Source organism: Motacilla alba, chromosome 14 (genome assembly GCF_015832195.1).
Source record: "Motacilla alba alba isolate MOTALB_02 chromosome 14, Motacilla_alba_V1.0_pri, whole genome shotgun sequence".
Taxonomy (NCBI): domain Eukaryota; kingdom Metazoa; phylum Chordata; class Aves; order Passeriformes; family Motacillidae; genus Motacilla; species Motacilla alba.
Genome location: NC_052029.1, coordinates 3,711,982 through 3,733,380, shown reverse-complemented (window position 1 = coordinate 3,733,380; position 21,399 = coordinate 3,711,982). Strand labels below are relative to the sequence as shown.

The window sequence follows — 21,399 nt, the reverse complement described above, 5'->3', positions numbered from 1 at the left end:
CCAGAGATACCTTTTATAGATAGATGTTTAATTTCATGAGATCTCCTCGAGTCAACTTAGTGAGCTCTCAGTACAAAGTCAACATCAGGAGCTACTCAGCAAAATCAGTGTGAAGAACAAACCTGAAGAAACCATTTTTTTACAATGTTCTCATATGAAGTAATAGCAATCAATGTGTGGACATCAAAACATTATTGGCAGTAGAACAGGACAGTCAGTAACCATTTCAACCCATATACAGTCTAGCCTAGAAATTTCTCACAATAAAAAAGAAAGAACACTCATCATGACTTGCAAATAATAACGGTTCTCATTTCCCACTATACAGAACCAGCTGAACAAAGTTATAAAGAAACTAGGGAAATTTGGAAATCCATTGAAATTCAGTATCTTGTAAGTTCAGGCAGAGCAACAGTTGGGAAATCCTACACTTGAAAGAATACAGGAAGGAGAAACTTGGATAAAACAAGAGTGTTTCTATTGCTAAGGCAGCAGAGAAGCATAAATAAAATTCAGGAAAATAAAACAATTTTGAGGAGTTCTTACAAGCTGTATAAAAACCTGCTGATAGGAGTAGGGCAAGACATGGTTTGAGCTGGGAACACCAACATCACCAGTAGCAAGCCTCTCCAAACAGACACACAGGTTTTATTAGGATCTCTTTATAACAGCAATAATAATGATAAAGCAAAACAAACAAAGAAAAAAAAAAAAGAAAAACATAAGAGAAAAAAGAAAAAGCCTATATGTCTAAGAAGTGAAGAATGAAATGATCTTATCCAACTCCTGGTGGTTAATCCCACTGTTCCTCTGGTACTGAAATCCCAGGAAGAACACCTGGCAGAGTGGCAGCTCCTGATCTTCCCACTGCCAGCACTGCTTGCACAACTGATTAAACAACTCTGGCTGTGCAAAACCAGCTGACCTAAAGCATGAATTATTAATACAAGGAATTTCCAGCAAGTTCCCACTGATGAATTGATGCTGCTGCTGACTTGCAAAACCAGCTGCTTTTACTTTACTATTAGTTAAGAATAGTTTAATTTCTGAAATGACTGCAGTGAACAAGGTTTTTGTTTTCCCAAGACCTCCCATATGTTAAGGAAATAACTTCAAATGGAAAGACTTCTCACTTAGGTGGTGTTGATCACACCTGAGTTCTTACTGTATTAGCAGGATGCCCCAATGAAGGCAGAAGTGATGACTCTGACTCCATGTTCTCAGAAGGCTAATTTATTACTTTATCATACTATAGTACATTAAAGAATACCATACTAAACTAAAGAATCCAGAAAGGATACTTACAGAAGGCTAAAAGATAATAATGAAAACTCGTGACTCTCTCCAGAGCCCTGACACAGCTTGGCCCTGATTGGCCAAAGAGTGAAAACAACTCCCAGCAGAACCCAATGGAACAATCACCTGTGGGTGAACAATCTCCAAGCACATTCCACATGAGCACAGCACAGGAGAAGCAAATGAGAGAAGAATTGTTTTCCTTTTCTCTGAGGCCTCTCAGCTTCCCAGGAGAAAAATCCTGGGTGATTTTTCAGAGAATGTGAATGTGACAAGTTCTCAAACACACTAACAGAGACACATGAACATTCCAAACCAACTGTCACACCAGAATTGATCCCCCTGCAGCTGCAGGAAAAGGAGCATTTTCAAATGAAAATTGATCCTGCAGTATGCAATAACACATTTGTCTGATATTCATGAATTCATTATTGTGTGAGTAAAGGAAGATAAAATGAGAAACACTCAGTGATGTAAATAGCTTTATGGCCTGTCCAGTAAAAGTATTAAATCATCAATTACCTTTTCATCTGAATGCTTGAGTAAAATAGAATCTTACCTGAAGATATGATCAATTCCAGTTAAATGCTTACAGATCTCAAATGAGAATTTAGTTAACCATGAACAAAAGATATGAAATTGCCAAGTCAAAACAAAGGTGCCAGGGACCCTTTGTACACTGAAGTTCAGACAAGTTTCAAATATGTTGAACAACAGCCAAAAAGTTGGTTACTTGGGCACAAATCCTGTGGCTCCAAAAATTCTATAATCATCATAGCATCATAAAGCCAACATTAAAGTTTTAGTTTATAATGATGAATATTCAATACAGGTGAATTTGAGGGGTGTTTTATTGTGTTTTCCTACCCATTCCCTTTCAAAGCACAGATAAATTATTACTCTTTTTACAAAGCCATTTATTCAACACTCACTCAATTGACATTTAATGAATTTTGATTATCTCAAAAATTGAAAACCACAACTCTTTCCTACTTGTTGGGTCATAGACTTACTTGGAAATGATGAGGTTGGAATAAAGTTCATCCCTGCATGTCCTCCATTTCATATGCAACAACTATGACTTGCCATATGCCACAGATGAATTAAGAGAACTTGCACAACAACAAGAAATACAAAGTGGCCTTTAAGATATCCATGTGCACAAAAAGATGGCAAAGTCCAGCAAGCTTTATTGTTGTTTATTTGTTCTTCCACTGGACAAAGCAGTTTTCTGATTAACTCCTTTTATCTACACCCCTGCACTGAGCCGCACATGAGCCCCCACAGCTGGGTGGGAAACCTTCCCCAACCCCACAACCCCAGCAGTGCAGGACTGGGGGCTTTCCCTGTACCCAAAACCCCACAACCCCAGCAGTGCAGGGCTGGGGGCTTTCCCTGTGCCCCAAACCCCACAAATCCAGCAGTGCAGGACTGGGGGCTTTCCCTGTACCCAAAACCCCACAACCCCAGCAGTGCAGGGCTGGGGGCTTTCCTGTGTACCCAAAACCCCACAACCCCATCAGTGCAGGGCTGGGGGCTCTCCCTGTACCCAAAACCCCACAAATCCAGCAGTGCAGGGCTGGGGGCTCTCCCTGTGCCCCAAACCCCACAAATCCAGCAGTGCAGGGCTGGGGGCTCTCCCTGTGTGCACAACCCCACAAATCCAGCAGTGCAGGGCTGGGGGCTTTTCCTGTGTGCAAAACCCCACAAATCCAGCAGTGCAGGGCTGGGGGCTTTCCTGTGTGCACGACCCCACAAATCCAGCTGTGCAGGGCTGGGGCCTTTCCTGTGTGCACGACCCCACAAATCCAGCTGTGCAGGGCTGGGGCCTTTCCTGTGTGCCCCAAACCCCACAAATCCAGCTGTGCAGGGCGGGGGCTTTTCCCTGTGTACCCAAAACCCCACAAATCCAGCAGTGCAGGGCTGGGGCTTTTCCCTGTGTACCCAAAACCCCACAAATCCAGCAGTGCAGGGCTGGGGTCCTTCCCTGGCAGGGAAGCAGAACCCTGGCAGCCCAGCCCAGCCTGACCCTGCTGGCCCCACACCAGTGAAACAACCCACACCAGTGACACCAGTGCCAGAGGGGGAGCTCACACAGGAGCAGAGCAGACCTGAGCAGGTCCTACTGTGAAATACATCAAAGTCATTCCCAAAAAATGGGATGAAGCTTGTGCCTCCAAAACCAAAGGTCACCTGACTATCAATTCTTTCCCATCACAAGGATTGCTAGGAGATTTGCAGCCAGGTTTCCAGCCAGCAGCTCTCCTGCAAGTTCCATGAACACAGCTTATTTAGTGCTGCTCAAGTGCTTTCAGTGATTAACAGCATAATCTCCTCTGTATACTACTGCACTCTGCTTCTGAAGGGACCAAAATAGGACTCTGACTGCACCGTCCTGCCCAGATAAGCAATTTTCTGCCACCTGAATGCAGAACGCTGAACTTTTTTTCCTCACCCGAGCAAAACAGACTTTTCAGGCACATATTTATGATATTCCTGATGTTATATAGCATTAACATACTAACATTGCTGTCTATAATATTTCAGACTGGTATTTAAATGAATGAGGTATTTGACAACTTTTTTTTTTATTCCTTATACAGCCTTGTTGTGTCACCTTCTGGTTTATATAAGACTTACTTTGAGATGCTAAAAACTGACAAAATGTTGCTATAATACTATTATCAGTAAAAGAAAATATTTTAAAACTGTCCAAGCAGAGAAATAAACCACTGGCCTCAACGATCACCATATTGTAATGCAGAAAGTCTGCTCATTTTTCTAATCTCTGTTTTCCCTAGGCTGGGAAGGGAAGGGCTGGCTTCCATGGAGGAGCCCTAACAGGTCTGTGCACACAAACATTCCAAAATAAATATTAATAGCCATAATAGCAGGTAAAAACATATCAATGGAAGAGACATGACATAAAAGGGGAGAAGATGGTAGTGACCATGGTGCATTCCACCTTCACTGACTTTCAACATCCCTGTGGTAGCACAGGCTGTCCCCAAAGCATGTGACATCCTGATGGCTACTAAATAATGAGGATCAGGGGGAGAATTGTCATGGGACAAAACACTGCAAAACAGAAGTTTGTTTGGGGAAGTTCTTCCCAGATTTTAACCCGTTCCTGGCTAAGAATCTACAAAGTGCAAACAACACACGCTCCAAATTTATGATTTAAAAATAAAAGTCTTGCTTATACAACTTGCTGATCAGGTAATAAAAATAACTTGCTTATTTCCAGGGAGCTTTTCAGAGTGGACTTAATATTCTGTCTTCAAAAGCTGTCCAAGTGCAAATGCTCCAGAAAGAGCCCAGATTACTCAGCCCTTGTGCTTAGTTGTTCCCTCCACCACAAACCAGCCCTGATCTACTTCAGGTTCCCAGAGCATGAATAACCACATCAATTTAAGCTCAACAGCTCCCAGAATCTCTCCAATTTACACATCACTTTTGCTACAATGCTGTCAAGATCCCAAAGTCAGCAGCCAGAACATTTCTTAATCACTGAAATGCTAATTTTGGACTGTGCTGCCACTGAATCCTTGGAGTTTATCTACTCCCTAAAAATCAGGGGGAAAGTCTTATTCTGCTTACTGCTGTTATTATTCACAACCTCCATCTACCATGAGAACTAAGAGATAACTCAAGTAGGAGCCACTCCAAGGCACACTGGATGCTGGCACCAAGCCATACCAGGCAAGAAGGGTCTCTTACCTATTTAACATAACAGCTCAATTTTGCACAGCAATTTAGATCTGCCGAGGAAACGAGGCAGTGATTTTATTTTCCACAAAATTGTGTACAATTGTCATGAATTGCAGGCTCATGATCCCAGAACACTTCTGGCTAATTTTTGAGAACTTCTTATACCTGCAAGAAAGGACACACTAGGGCAAGTAAATGCTGTGCTTCCTTCTTCCTATCTATTGCCTTTCATATGGATCTCACACATTTACATTGCAAATCCATCTTTGAGATGAGAAAGTCATTTAACTCTCACAAGCTCAAGTAATTTTGATGTTGGATCCCAGCACAGACTTCCTGCAAATAGCTGCACTCCCAACTCAGAAGTCTCTTGCTCTGTTTTGCTGTGATAGTTATATTTCTTGTTTAATTGTGGTTTTATCTTAAAACAACCAAAAACACATTATGCAAATAAGTCCTTTCAAGAAATCACTTTGTGAAACTAAAATAAACTTGAAGGTTTACTGCCTTGTAAATTATTCATTGTAGCCTTTTAAACGACAGGATACAAACTGTACAAAACAAGGCAGCAGGAGAGACACGTCTATTTTTAAAATCACATTGGGTGTGACATCATACTTCCAAAAGTCTGCCACCACAGCCACTGGGAAGCAACTCTTCCATACTGTGGGAAGCAGCCACAGGCTCACAGCGCTCCAAAACCACAGAGCCAGGAGAACACTGCACAAACAATCTCACAGACTTTCCAAAAGCACTCACCCCCTCCCTCAGCCACTCCTGCGAAGGTTTGAACCTGAAGCCCATAATGAAAATCCCCACTGACCTCAGGTTTGTGCCCAGCTCTGAGCACACCCTGGGGTTTGAGCACTGCTGTGGTGTCAGGATCCTCTCAGATGCAGGTTCTCCTGGCCAGGCTCTTTGCTCAGCTGCAGGTTCCCACTGCCTCAATGAGTTCTGCAGTGAGACAAAGGCTCTGGGCTGCAGCACAAGTATTTCATGTCCTCAAGGTGCACTCCATGGTCCTTCCATCCTCCTCCACAAGCCTCCAAGACTTTGTGAATTCCACAAGGCATTGTCCTCCTCATCCTACTGTTTGTGTAATTCCAAAATGCCAGCCCCAGAAGAAATGCTGTAAAACCCCTCTCTCAGCTACAAGGTGAGCATCCAGGTATTTCACTGTGCCCCAGCTCAGGGAGAATCTTTAATGACTTCATTGTCCACACCTGAGGGGATCAGCTGTGCTGACCTCCAAAGCACACACAGGCATTTCCAGTCATCAGCCTGAGGACCTCACCTGGGTGCAATGAGCCAGACAAACTGAGCTACACCCTGAAAATCTGAGGTAAAAACAATTAACAAAGTTTTCCTACAGTTCCAAATAATTAAAACTCTCGAGCACAGATATAGTTGCTCGGTGGCAGTTCAACAGTATCAACATACTGAGTTTGCTCTCAGTGCACTGTCAAACTTCCTTCCTCCAAAAAGATTCCACAGGAATTTTCAATGAAGCATCTGATGCCATATTTTTATATCCTTTATATCAATTGCTTGGAAAGCATAAAATTTTCTACAGAATAAACTTCCTTAAAGCAGGCAGGTTTCCTCCACGTTCAGTGCTCTGCGTAACAATGAATTCAGTTATTTTTGGCTCATGCTCACCCTCTGTTCCTTTCCCCTTCATTACAGAGAAGTGACCTCTGCTCTGCCAACAGGCTGTGTCACCTTCTGTCCCCTGCTGGGTACATGCTCAAAAGAAAACATTTACAAAAGGGCCTGCACTTACCCCATGCTGCCTTCTAGGATACAGGAGACAGATCTGAGGAGCTGCAGCTTCACCTTCTGTGACCACTTTCAAGTCACACCAAGCACAGCACCTCCAGAACAAAACCCAAAGAAAAATGAAAGCCCCTCTGCCTGCCAAGGTTGCCCGTGCTGTGAGAGCTCTGCTCCACATTTCCTGCCTCCCCACCACTGCAGCTCACTGGGAAAGCTGCTGGGAAGCTCTTGCAAAAGGGAACATTTTAACTGTGCCTTCAAAGCATGCTGCCCCGAAATCAGGAAAAAAACAAGTGCTAATTAAAAGCAAAGTGATGATGACTGTGATAATTTAAAAAATATATTACAAATGAAATTCTGTAGCAAATGAGGAAAGTTATGGGGTTTTTTTAAATCAAAAATAATACTTGGGCATGAACTGCCAAGGCAACTTTACAAATATATCAAAAATGTCAGAGTACAAGGACTGGCCATTTATCAACACAATTATCCATACAAGAGGCTAAAGTCAAAGAATATCTGTGACTTAGTTCAGCATTCACTGATCAATCTATTTTAAACAGCTTTTAGCAGCTCAAATACAGGTTCTGACTGTTTTATAACTTAAATATTTACCAGTTCATTATCACCTCACAAAATAAACATCACTTGACAAAATAAACATCCCTGAAAGCCTCTGCAAATCACTACTACAGTTTCAGTCCTTCCTGTATTTTACCTCTTCTGCCCCAAAATGTAGATATTTTCTTATCTTTCTGCAGGAAACCAAATGGGCAGAGAATGCATCTATTTCTGCTTAACTGGAAAGCACAAAACTTAAATCCTTCACATGCCTCAGTGTTCCTCTCTGAATGTACTGTAGAGCTATCATAAAGAAAGATTAAAAACTATTTAACTGCAATTAAAAGCTGACTAATATGTACAGACTAGAAAGTAAATCATTAATGCAAAAGATTCTGTGTTCATTCATCTCAATTTTCTGTTGTACAGAAACTTTCCATAAAAATGATTGCTTCATTCAACCCCAACACAATCTTTTGTTTCTTATTCACTCTTGCCAGTTGTCATCCTCTTCATCTTTATGGTTCATAACTCTGCAAACTGACTTCTCCAACAATATGAATTTAAAACATGTACAGATCAAATGCTCAAAAAGAAAAGAATTTGTTTTCTATCACTCACATTTGGTTCTATGAATGCTTTTCTAACAATACATGAATGGGAAAAAGAAGACAACAAGGTAGCAATCACCTTTCAAACCTCCACAATCCTCCCAGCTTATTTGCCCACAAAGACATTTGCTTTTCACTGTGCACTGCCTGGCTTCTCAAAACAAGAATTTCTGGGCACAAACTGACACAATAATCTTCTCCTTCAAGGGAGGGATGCTCCCCATCACATATCAGAGGGCAAAAAACTCACTCAGTTACTCTCACATTCACTGAGAGATTTTGCACTCTTACTTGGCCACTAAAGAATGAGAGCTACATCTGCAGGGCAAACAACTTTAGAAAATACATACAGAAAGTAACATCAGGAAGGTTGAAAATTCAACTCCATTTCTTACAAGTCTGAGGCAGAAACAATGAAATGCAGCAGGCTGCCATTAATTAAAGAGACTCTTCCAGCATGGCAAAACCAACCTCCTGGAAAAACCTCGAGCTGCATAAAAGAAATTCATCTCAGTGGCAGCAGCCAGTGCTTCATGGCATGAAATGCAGGAAAGAATTTTGTGCTGCCATGGTATAATTTGGCAGGACAACACTGCAGTTCATGAAATACACAGAACATCAATGACCCTTCAAAAGAAGTTACCCCCTTTACCTCCTACAATTTCTACTCTTGTGCAGCCAATATTTGGTCTTGTTTCCCAGACTGAAAATTATACTTATGGCCCAGATCCTGCTCCTAACAGGAAATCCATAATGCCCTGTATCTCTCAAGGGTGCAGTTCACCGGGTACTGCAAAATGCAGGAGTCCCACAGCCTGGAGCTGCTTTTGAGTCTACGAAGATACTTGCCAAGAAAGTGTTAAAAGATTAAATATCAGGAGAAATAAGCCATGTATTCATTAAATTGCCTTTCAGTGTAATGGTACAAAAGGTATTAAAACTCTCTGGAGCAGGGTTAATAGCAGATTTTATGGAAGTGGTTAATTAAGAGGTCAGCAATTTCCTTGTACATTTACATTGGGTTTATGGACAGACTTGGTTGAAGGAATGTATCACCTCATGTAAACTGGTAAGCTTGCAAGACTTGAAGGTGGCAGTTTCTGAAAAAGTGAGTCCTGCTGGGCTGTGCTCTGCTGTGCTAACATCAGTGGGTCCCTGAGCTTCTTCCACTCTGCAGGAACCTGCTTCCAAAACTTCTGACCAAGTTACCAAGCTCACAAACACCTGGAATCACAGTGGTAAAACTGGACTCAAAGAGCAAATTACACATCCAAAAAAAAAAAGGGCTGAACCTGTTTAAAACCACTTCCTAATTGCTGCCCTGAGCCTGGCTGGCTGGGATTGCCTTTGTCCCTGGCAGGGAGAACACAGAGGGAGGGAACAGAGCCAGGACCTGGCCTGGCCTGAACACAGGGATATCCCAGGCCAGGAGGTGCCATGCTGGGTAGGAAGAACAGAGGGAGAAGGGGCTGGGGCATCCCTGGGGCACTGGCTGGGCAGCAGCTGCTGGGGGATGTGCTGTATCACCTCTTGGGGGTTTTTCGGTTCTGTTCTTAGACTTTGTTCAACTCACAGCTTTCCTACCTCCTGCTCTTTCAATTCCCTTCTCCACCCCAGCAGAGTGAACAAGGGGCTGTGAGGGAGCTGAGCTGCTGGATGGGCTGAGGGGTTGTGCTGAGCAGAGCACATAGCAGGGAAAACGTTATTTCCCTGGGGAAAACCCTGTGCAGTGAAAGGCACAAGATGAAATGCCAGTGTCTGCCCAGCACTGGAGGCTCTGAGAGCAGCTGTACCTGGTGATGGTGCTGCTGCTCCTGACTTGCCACTCCTAGCCAGAGAGCTGACAGGAGAGGAAGGGACAGAGCCCTTCCCACAGCTCCAGCACCACCCTAAGCCAGGCTACCCCTTTCTTCATCCCCCAGTGCCTCAACTCCAGAAAACACCTCCAGATCCTACCGATCTCCCTCCAAGCTGCAGCATACCCCACAGCAGAACTTGATCATTAATTGGGAACAGATCATGCAATGGCTGGAGAAAGGGCAGAATTCATCCCTTTGCAACTGAGGAGAAATGCTTCGCTCAGGAGGCTGCAGTGCCTCTCCTGAATTTCCTGAGGAAGGAAGGTAAACACAAAAAAGTCTCCATGCAGTTACACACACAGTTCAGAGAGATTCAAATCATCTGTGTCTGCCAAAGCAACACACAGCACACTGCCACAGGGGCCAGAAAGCATGTCCTAGAGATACATACCACAGAGATTTTTCATTTCAGTGACATTCAGGGGAAGTATCTGGATGAGTAACCACTGGCTTTTCAAAGAGATTTAGAGTGGGACACTGCAGAATGCTGCAGAGAGATGAAGGTTTCACCCTTTTCCTGCCTCTCTCCACATGTTAAGTCCCATTGATCTCAAAATAACAAGCACCAAAAAGAAGCAATATCAGCAGCATATACTTAAATCATCCTTTAAGAATTGAGAATACCTGATAAATTTAGCACAGTTGCAGCCAGGGGCAAAAACTTTGCAATATTGGAAGTATGCTGTGAAGCAGAAATGATGTATCTGCACTGAATAACCCCTCTTGCCACGATTCCTGCTTGTTCTCTTCCCTTTCTATATTTAGGGAATCGAAGCAATTTAATGTAAAACAGCAAAGCTGGGAAATTGACTGCAACTCTTAAGAAAAAGCCTAGGAGGCTAATGAACCATTATGGTAAAAGCTGAATAAGCCCAGATCCTGAAAAGAAATTGGAGGTGTATTTTAGATATGCATGAAGACGATCAAAAAACCATTCCACATAGATTGCTGTGTGCAAGTAGGGCACTTTGTTTAATCTTATCCAGCTATACAACTTAAATGAAACAAATCTTTAATTTGACTTTCAAAAGCATGACGTATTTTGGGAGCTGCCTTGAAGTCGGCCAAGTAATGTTCCTGGAGGTATTTCAAGCTAATTTTTAAAAGCCAACAAGTTTCAAATATTAGAAAAATAGGCTCTGCTTTTCCTCAGGGGAAGAGAGAAAGAGTGAAAAAACCCAAAACTTTTTATCATTGCTGTTGAGTGAAGTAAAATGAAGGGATTTATCACAGATATTGATGTGGCTGGTTAGAAACACAACTCAGAAGGATTTCTTACATTATCTGAAATTTCCCCATTCACAGATACACATCACATGGAAATTTAGCCATTGTCATCGAGATTTATAATTATGGGCTTAATTCTAAAAAGAGCATTATCAGAGCCAGTGTTTGTAGAAAATCACAGGCCCTCATCCTGCAAACACATTTGAACTGAACTGAGATTACTCATGCACATAAAAATAAACTACAGGTGTACTTGTCATACCAGGGCCTGACTGACCCCAAAGGAATAAAGAACAGAGATATCTAAAAGCTCCCTTGGATCTCCTATAAGTGCCTGAACCTGCAGAAACTAAAACACATCAAAACAGGACTAAAATTTGGTCTTGCTGTGAGAAAGGAGTATTAAAAAAACCCAACAACCCAAACCAAACTAAATCAACAACAACAAAAACAAAGAAACGAAAAACCACCCCCAAGCCACAGAAAAACCCTTGTCTGATCAATATGCAGAAAGGGGCATTAGTAGTTCCTTTCCTTGGTATGAAATAATCATAAAGATTATTTGGGATACATTAACAAGAACATTTTGAAAGTCTAAATTAAGTTTTTTACTATTTATTAAACTGTATCTTAAATATCTTAGTTTCATTACTATGTAACAAAAGAGTAACGCTGTTATTACAGTCTAACAAAAACCACCAGGTATTTTAAATGCCAATTCTTCACTATATTGCCTGAATACCAGGGCACCTGTGTTTTCTTGTTTTGATGGAAGTTAAGGAGAAAAGAGGCTCCTAGGTTGAGGCAATACCTTTGGTTAAACAGACACACAGCTGAAAAAAAACCCGGTCAACTTTAAACAGAACCTTCTGCTAATCCAAAATGCACTCAGCAGCTTTCAGAGCTAGCCAGGAGCTCAGCAGCAGTGCTCAGCATCCAGGGGACACCCAGCACCGAGCCCTGGCAAAGCAGTGCTGGTGCCCACGAGCTGCACCCCCCTCATCTGCACCCATCTGTCATCCAGCCTATAGAAATCAGCAATTCCACTCCTTTCTGCTCTGCCATGAGTCATTTAATTCTAAATCAAGTAGGATGTAATGTACCATGCAGCAGAGCAAAGCCAAGGAGAGGAGTGTGCGTGCTCTGCTCTGCTCTCACCACAGCTCAAAGGGAAGTGTGCTATCGTGGCACAACAGAGCTGTGCCAGCCTCCACGCTGCCAGCCACTCATTCACACCACCTTTCAACTAGCTGAAGGTCTTACTGTTAAATGATTGTTTTTAAGAGTGGAGTTTCATTCTTACACTCGTATGCCTTTATCAGTGGGGAACAGCAGTGTCAGCCAACGGCCTGACAGGTTAAAACATATTGTATATTCCAGAGAGACTCCTGAGCCTCATCTCTTATTTATAAGTCTGGAGCTAGAATTTAAATGAACACGAGCCCGAGTGTCTGCCTGTACAGAAGATTCCCAATACTCACTTCAGAGTTTATCATAGCAACAAATGACCGGAAGAGAATTGAGATACTCCAGTGTCGGAGTGAGAAAGGTCATAACTCTCTTAATAGCTACATGGTCAGAAAATAATTTAGTGAGTTTAGAAAATAGAGTTTGACTGTAGTTAGCAATGCCCTGATTAGCTACAAAAATTTTGGGTAGCATGCACCAACATCCAGAGAATTTTATTAGAATGCACCAACATCCAGAGAATACCACAAAGCAAACAGGCAACCATGGCCAAAGGAGAGTCAAGCGTGGCTGACTCAGAGCAGCATCCCAGGCAGCTTGTCAGACAATAAACTTCTTCTTCAGAGGCAGCTGCAGATATAGCAGTGCTTTCTGTTTCCAAATCAAGCACTGGGACTGGGCAGGCAAGCAGGGCAGGTGAGGGGCTCCAGGGTGCCCAGACCATGCTCTGCACAGAGGGGACACACCCTGCACAGGTGCTCCTGCAGCCCCTGCATGTTGTAGCATGGTGTCCACAGCTGGATAATAGTTAGCATTGACTCCCTGCTTCTCAGAAGGCTGATCAATCACTTTATTATACTACACTTATTAAGAAACCCATCGCCCTTCCAGACAGTCATGACACAGGTGGACCCAGTTGGTCCATGAATCCAAACACCATCACCACTGGCCAATTAGGAAATCACCCTTTGGTGAAAAAATCTCCATAACACCTTCCACCTGTTCACAGCACCCGGGTGCAGCAAGTTGTGAGGAATGGTTACTCACTTTTAGGAAGGTTTATTAAAACTTATCAAAAATACAACAGAAGACTGAATAAAGAAAAAAAGTTACAGCACCGGGAGCAAAGGATTTTCCCTGTCATGTGCTCTCTCCCAACACACAATGCAGGTTCTCCCTTTTTAACCCTTTAACCCCTCCCAAAGTTCTGTCCATCAACTGCTTCTTCACTGTCCAGTGGTGGAGATCTCTTCCTCAAACCCTGACTGGAGGCCAGATGTTCCATAGTGGCAAGCCATCCCTCCCAGATGTCCCAACTCCAGCTGTCCCTTGATAACCACACAATGGGGTACAACATAATGGGGCACAACATAACTATAAATCTATAAAACTTTTCTTAATCTATATATATGACATTCGTCTGTTAATTGTGAGAGTCAATCAGCTCATTACTCATCTATCACAAAGTGAAGATAAGAATAGTTTATCATTCTTTTCCCTGATCTTCTCACAGCCTTCCCGAGGACAATGCCTGGGAAAGCTATGCCTTGCTCTCTGTGGTCAGAGAACTGCTGCCACACCTGCACATCCCACAGGACAGCAGAGCATGCAGAGGGGAACAAGCCCAGGTAAAAACAGGAGATCTGCAGAGACCTTGGGATACACGTGGAGCAACTGTTGGTACAAAGCACACAGGGAATTCACGTGGCATTGGAACATCAGTGTGGTGCTTTCACACACACACAGAGCTCTGAGCAACAAGGCACCTCAGGATCTCAGAACTGCCTTAGGGTCTTCCATCCTGACCAAAGGTTCCACCTCCTGAGCAGGAGGACAGGGATGGCCTGGTTTGAGCTGACTGCTGAGGATCTCTGTCTCAGCCACACAAACTCTTTCTCTCTAATGGAAAAGCGGAGTCAGCACCAGCCTCAGTTTCTGTTTTCCATCCAGCACTCCCTTTGTGCTACACCTCTGTATTTAAAACCTCCCTGGCAGAATACTGAATATGCAGGAAAGCAGTGATACATTTTCTACCCAGCTCATCCATAAGATCCAGTGTATATGCACAGTGTTCACTATCTTTACATATTTCCCTGAAAAATGACCATTTATCTGATCACACAAAAAGTCCACTTCATCTTCAGCAAACACAGATAAAAATATACATTTTGGATATTGTATTTGTATGTGTTGACTGTCTCCAAGTCCAGGCTCACTGTGTTCTGCTGGAGACTTATGAAAATTAGAAGATACTTAAAAAAACTCCAGAGTTAAAGAAGAGATGGTTAAACAGGCAATACAGAGGGCTACTGTAATCTTCACATCCTAAATAAAAACCACAATGTCTTCAAAACTACAAGGGTTAAAGGTGGGGTATCAGAAAATCAAATTGCACTTTGAGATTTTGAACTTCAGACACATCCCTAACAGTCTGAACAGAAAGGATTGGGAATTGCTGAATAAAACAAGATGTAAAGAGTTGCAAACAATTCACAACCTGAAGACAAGTGCATAAAAATGACAAATAGAGACTGAAATGGAAGAAAAAGTCTAAGAATTAAAGCACAGTAACATCTCCTAAAGCACCATTAACATGTATTCCAAAATGTCCCCCCGAATATCTCAGAGAATAAAATTCCCAATGTTGACCTACTACTGGAGGCCACCTCAATGTTTTTCTTACAAATGTTACTTATACATAAAATATATTGAGGCAGAGCACACGGAATAATTTATCAACAGAGAAAATTCCACATAGGTTTCTGTTGTAGAGTGACAACCACATATCATAGCTTGACTACCAACAATTTTAACAACATTACAGATGATACCTCTATTTTAATACAATACATTTGAGCGTGTCAATATATACTCCCAGACAGAATCTGCACTCCTCTAACCATTACAGCACAGTGAAGTATTGTGTGTGGAATACAAATGTAGGAGTTCACTCATCAATTTTACGTTCACATAGCTTATTTAAAAGACCTTCAATCAATTAACAAAACTCCTTTTCACATAAAAAAAGGCTAATTTTCCATAGTATGCAGATGTTTGTCCAAACCTGATGTAGAACAGAAGGAGTCCTTTATTTCCTCCCAAATGCCAAACAGGTATTTCCCATAAAGGCATTAATTTTTATTGATCTAATTGCTCTAACTGCTGTTCACTTTCAAACAAACAAACCTGTCAAAAATAAATGCACTGGGTGAAGCAGCCTGGCCCGTGAAGAAAGTGGCTCAAGGTTCTGCGTGCAATTGATGTGTATGGAGCACTTCCAAACCCCCATTATGTATTTTAAAAGAGCTGGATGTAATTTTCAGCTGAATAGCCCCTTTATGATTTCTAAAATCCTGTGGGGTTAATAACTCAACTCTTGAGGCTTTACTACAACAGACGTTTGAAGAGTCTTTAAGAAGTTGTTGCACGCTGTCCTCAAAGCCTAACTCCAACAGAAAATCTTAAAACCCCTTGGGACTTTTCGGCTTCTGGATCAGTTCTGAGCTCCTGCATCAAGCACAGGAGTCTGTGCCTGTGAGTTTTGGTTGAGTAGCATCAGTCACTCCCACGAGGAGTGCTGCACGCATGAGGAAGCAGCACTGGGATCTCAGATCTCAGCCCTGGATCTGCAGATGGGCACAGGAACAAACTTCCACCTTTCTGTGGGCAGCACCCTGTGGGAGCTGCACAGACCTGAAATGCACTCATGTGTGCTACAGACTGTTTCACATTTCTCAACCCCTCTGACTAATCCCTGTCTATCTAAAAGAGGCATGAAAAAATACAGAAAGTATTTTCAAATATTCCCTTCTGAGGGTTTTTCCCCCCTTGTTTCTTGTTGCTCCCTTTTCCACAAATATTAAAAAACCATTTATTTCCCGGAAAGGAATGTATGGCTTTGCAAAAGCAGTTCCATCAGCATCCCAGTCACATCCACAGATGGCAGTAACAGAGCACAGCCCTTCTCTGGAGCCCCTCAGCTGGGCAGGGAACCCCGGGGATGGCTGCTGAATAGCAAATGAAGAGTGAGAAGGGTGGGAAAGAAAAGGCTCTGGCCCAAACCCATCAGTAAGCAAGAGCAATGTGCAGAGCTGACCCACCTCCCTGAGCTGCAGCCCTGCTGACTCCTAGCAGTGGCTAAGGAAATTCCATGTACTCCCTGGTCCTGGGCTGCCCGGTCACACACACAGGGACTGTGACAGGTTTGTGTCACTGCCTGGCTCCCACAATAAGCTGCAGTTGCTCTTTCATTCCCCTCCCTGAGGCACCCACTGCTGAGCTGGATGCTCAGATGTTGGATTTCCTGGAAAGGACCTTTCCTGCAGCCATCAGCAGGTGAATCAAAAGGTGAGTGTGGAAGCATTTATCTATATTTCAGTTCTGGACTAAGCACTGAGGAATGCATGGCAGGCTTCCTCCAGAGTGCAGGCTGCTCACCGTCCCCTCCCCACTGGGATCTAAGCCTGTGCTGCGACTGCACAAACACCCCATGGACCCAGAAAACATGTTAATGGGGGAAAAGGAATGTTTTCCCCACAACTGCTGCCCTGTGGGTGTTTGTATTGCACTGCCCATAAATGCGCATCTATTCTGCACATTATCTCATTTAACACACTGCTCCCAAGCACTGGAGTTCAAGCAAATCCCTCAAGCAAATGGATAATAAATGGTTTTTCTTGAAACCATTTACAGAAGAGTGTCAATGCTATATACTTAGACCCCATTTAAAACACTCAAATATCAACAAGATGACTTACTCCACTGGATGGCAAAAGAATGCTTACTTCCTTCTTTCCCAAAGTCCATCCAGGACATGCAAGCATACTAGACAAGGAAAATTAATTCCAAGAGCTAGCTGCAACCCTTTAGATAACAAAAAAGAAAATGGAAATATCTGGAGAATTTCTTTTATCCCTCAGACAAGCAAAAATGGGAAGCAAGTAGGTGGCGTTTCCAGGTTAGCATAAGGACAAAATAAAAATAAGATGAAAAACAAGGCTGGTGATCTGATACTACCTAACCTTTGTAAAGCAAGAAATCTAAAAGCCTTTAAGCTTCTCCAAAGCACCTGTTTTCAGATCATTCTCCCCAAATGATCTTCTGCTCATTTAGCTGATGGCAGCTGAGCTGCATCTGCATCACTGCCCCGATCCTCAGGCAGCAGTGACCTGGGGAAACCCCAAACCTGAGGGGTTTGATACACTAAATAGAAGCATTGCTGTAAAGCTGGATGCTGCATGGCAAGTAAGGGGAATTATACACTCAGTGTTCCTTGTCCACACTGACTCAGTGCCAGCTCAGGTCCCCTGTGTGTAAGTGATATGGATGTGACTCCTGTGGTTTCTCCAGAAGGATATGTGTGACAGGAGTCACGCCTGTGACGGGGGGAAATGTTGCAGTGAGGTAGAGAAATTATAAAGAAGGGCTTCATAAAATCAAGCCTGCTCTCCTAAAATCAGTGGCTGGCCTTGTCAGGCTAACCCCTTTGCAGGTTCCCATGTGAAAGCAACCCTGGTGTGAGCAGTTCATTAACAATCTATTCCTGGGTGAAAAACAACCAGCACCTGTATAAACTTGTTTCACACTGTTAGAAAAAAGAAAATTATCCCCCACAAACGACTTCTCCTACACACACGCCCCTGGGGTTTGAGTGACCAATCGGTACAGGGTGACAAGTGTTACTGACCAGTAAAAGTAATTGGGAAGAAAGCTCCTAACCAATTGCAGTCCCACACAGGTCTGTGACACTGTATGAAAAGGAATTCTGACAATAAAGGGGCTTTTCCCCCATGAAGAAAATGGAGTCTGTGTGATTTATTCCAATAGGGAAAGACCACGGGAGTGGGTGAAGCACAGGAGACTGCTTCTCCCTCCCATGAGAGTGCTGTTTGCAGCCCTCTCCAAGGGACCCTTTCCGTGGCTCAGTGCTGTCCTGCTCTGCCATTCAGTGCAACTGAGCGCTTATGTTTAGCACACAACATTCACAGGGCAGCCCCCTCTCTATTTTTGTTCATTGCTTCCTTGCATTCCTTAAAACACTGAGTGAGAGCCTTCCACTGGTGGACTCAGCACTGCATCGCCACTCATCTCAAGTTAACTCTGGGTGCTTTTGATAAAACACAACCACTTTTTAAACAACAGGTAATTCCAGAGGCATGGCAGATGTTTCAAAGACATTAGCTGATCATGAAATTCCAGCTGGCTGCTAACTGGAAATAATCCTGTTTCTTTTGCTGCAAAGCCCCTCACAGCCACACTGCTCACTTACAATAAATGCCCTGTAATTGCTGAGATATTGGGAATTTTTGCACGGTGTGAACTGACTGCAGCAGGATGGTCAGGTGCTGCTCAGCTGGGGATCTGTGTGTCCAGCACAATGGCCAGTCCAGGGGCACCTGCAGCTGGATCAGCTGAGGTTACTGTTCTCCTGAGCTCCTGTTCTGCTGAGCTCTCAGTCACCCAGCTGGCCCGTGGTCCAGCAGGAGCATTCCAGCCCTTGCATGGCCCACTGCTACCAGCTCATGTCAAACTGTGCATGAAACACCTCCCAGTGCATGAATCCCCTTTGTGTCCATCCCTGCATCTGCCAGAACCGTTTCCACCAGCTCTTTGAAAGCCCCTGTGTGCTGTGGGGTAAATCCTACAGCAAGCACCACACACGGGGCTTTCTGAGACTGTCACCTGCTCTGCCTGAGGAGTGACCCCAAACACCTTCAGCTTCAGGTGCTGCCACTCACCTGGGCTGTTGGCACAGACTGCCCAAATTCCTCACCTGAGCAGCTCTGTCCCAGGCAGCAAAGCCTTGCCCTAAAGGTGGCTGGGTGGGCTCCATCAGCCTGTGCCAGGCCAGCCCTGTCCCCTCTGTGTGCCCCAGCTGGGGCATCCCTGGGCCACTCAGGGAATGCTGGTTTGGTGGGTGCAGACAGGCACAGCTCCGGTGCCCAGCTGCACCATTAGAGCCATATGGCAAACATCAGCTTCAGCCTTTTCATCACAACTTCAATGTGAAACCCAGAACTTACCACACCTCTTCTGAGATTAAAATAATTACAAAACACAGCCTTGAAGAGGATTGTAAGGGTGATTATGTAATAAAATCGTTTTTTCTTCTTGAATGCATAAAAAGACTAGGAAGCCTTCTGTGGATCTCAGACAAGCTTTGCATTATTTTTCTATTTGAACTAGCATGATTCATTTATCTCTTCATTATTAATACTTAAATTGTTCATAGAGCTTTATTTTAATTAACTTCTGTACAGAATGTCAGGACAAGGAGAATAAGAGCAGCTTTTACCATTTAGAATGGTTGACACAAGGTTTTTTTGGTTTCTTGTTTGTTTGGTTTGTTATTTGAAAACTGTGCACAAAGCATGTTTTTTGCAGAGCTTAAAAGAATTCTGGCACCTCTGAAAATATCAAAGACAAAAGTATATATGAATATATCCTAGTCCAACCCAGAAGAACATCAAATAAAACCACTGCTTGCAGGAGGCTGAGCTGACCACTCTTCATCCTGCTGCCTTCTGACTTATTGGCCCTGTTTGCCCCATCTGAATAATGGAAAGATTGATTCTGCAAACAAATGCTAGCATTTCCCTCTCTTAGGGTTTTTAGCCTCCTATTCTATAGAAAAAAAAATTAAATTAAACAAAACCTGCTTGTCTGCAGGCAGTCACAATCACCTCTATTAATCTATAAATATCCTGTGCACAATAACTCATGGCGTGTATAAAAGCAATGACAAGGTCACTTACTATGAACAATTCATGATCGGTTTCCCTGGCAACAGAAATGTGTGGCAACAAGGGAGAAAAGCACAGGAAAAATTATAGGATGTTTCCATTATGTAAGTGACTCCTGTGATTTCTCCAGAAGGATTTACCTAAAAAGTCTCAGCCTCCAGCTGTTCCTCACTCTCTCCAGTTCTCCATCAGTAGGAACTTGGCTTGTTTCACTGCAGTTCCTGTGGATCTACAGGAGTGGAAAGAACACCAAACATGTGACTGAGGAGAACTTCAGTTGTGTTTTAAAACACAAAATCCAGCATGAATGTGATCTCTGTGGTGAGTGTCTTCCCAGAGGTTTGAATTCTTAGCATTCACTGTTAGTTACGTTGTCATCATCCAATTAAAAATCAGTCACCAATTTGCACATATCAGTTGCCTTCCAAGTTTTTCAACAGGACTTGTGCAATTAATGTATTACTTTAGGACCTAAAGTATTGTATTTGTGATCTCCCCCAATGAAGACAGGAATGATGAATCTGACTCCATGTTCTCAGAAGGCTGATTTATTACTTTATCATACTATATTATATTAAAGAATACTATACTAAACTGTACTAAAGAATACAGAAAGGATACTTACAGAATGCTGACAAGATAATAATGAAAACTCGTGCCTCTCTCCAGAGCCCTGACACAGCCTGGCCCTGATTGGCCAAAGAGTGAAAACAACTCCCAGCAGAACCCAATGGAACAATCACCTGTGGGTGAACAATCTCCAAGCACATTCCACATGAGCACAGCACAGGAGAAGCAAATGAGAGAAGAATTGTTTTCCTTTTCTCTGAGGCTTCTCAGCTTCCCGGGAAAAAAAAATCCTGGGCAAAGGGATTTTTCAGAAAATGTGAATGTGATATTAAAGTGACTTTTCAACTGAAGGCTCAGCAGAAGCAAACATTTTCTGCACAGGCCATGGCTCTGGAATGCCTTTTCCACCCTGTAAATGCCATTTCCACCTCTAAAAGCGGGTTCCCAGAGCACAGGTTTTGTAACAGTGGGCAGTCAATATTTCACTGATCCAAACTCAGTCTTGACAAGGCCTGAAGCAATAAAAGCTATGGTTCTCCTGAATGACACAACCCAAACGGATTCCTGAGGAGCTGTGATGAGTCTGGCGATATCAGAATGGCAGCAGTGGTGTTTGGAATGCTCAGGCGCTCCAAGGCTGTGCACAGAGGAGGAATAAATGACAAGATAACCACAGCCCACTGCCATCCATCACTGCAAAAAGCAATGGTTCTGAGGTACCCCAGAAGGGAGAAGCAGCAGTGAGATAGCAGAGACCACAGATAGAGCACAGCCACAGTGACTCATCTGAGGGCTCTAAAACCCCCTCTTCTGTCTCTGAGGAGACAGGGGTGAATCTATCCCCAGCACACAGAAAGC

The 21,399-nt window shown here is 43.3% G+C and overlaps 1 protein-coding gene across 21 annotated transcripts in view; it reads right to left on the bottom strand.

Moving 5' to 3' along the window:
• The window catches only part of RBFOX1 (RNA binding fox-1 homolog 1), a 1,167,310-nt gene that overhangs the window by 743,902 nt on the left and 402,009 nt on the right, over positions 1-21,399 (bottom strand). The window contains exon 1 of one of the 21 annotated variants that reach the window (XM_038151473.1): positions 6,791-6,976. The exons of the other annotated variants lie outside the window; for them this stretch is intronic. Within the exon in view, the coding sequence (XP_038007401.1) occupies positions 6,791-6,961 (171 nt within the window). The 5' untranslated portion in view covers positions 6,962-6,976. Of the gene's footprint in view, positions 1-6,790; positions 6,977-21,399 lie in introns of those variants that run through there. 21 annotated transcript variants of the gene reach the window in all.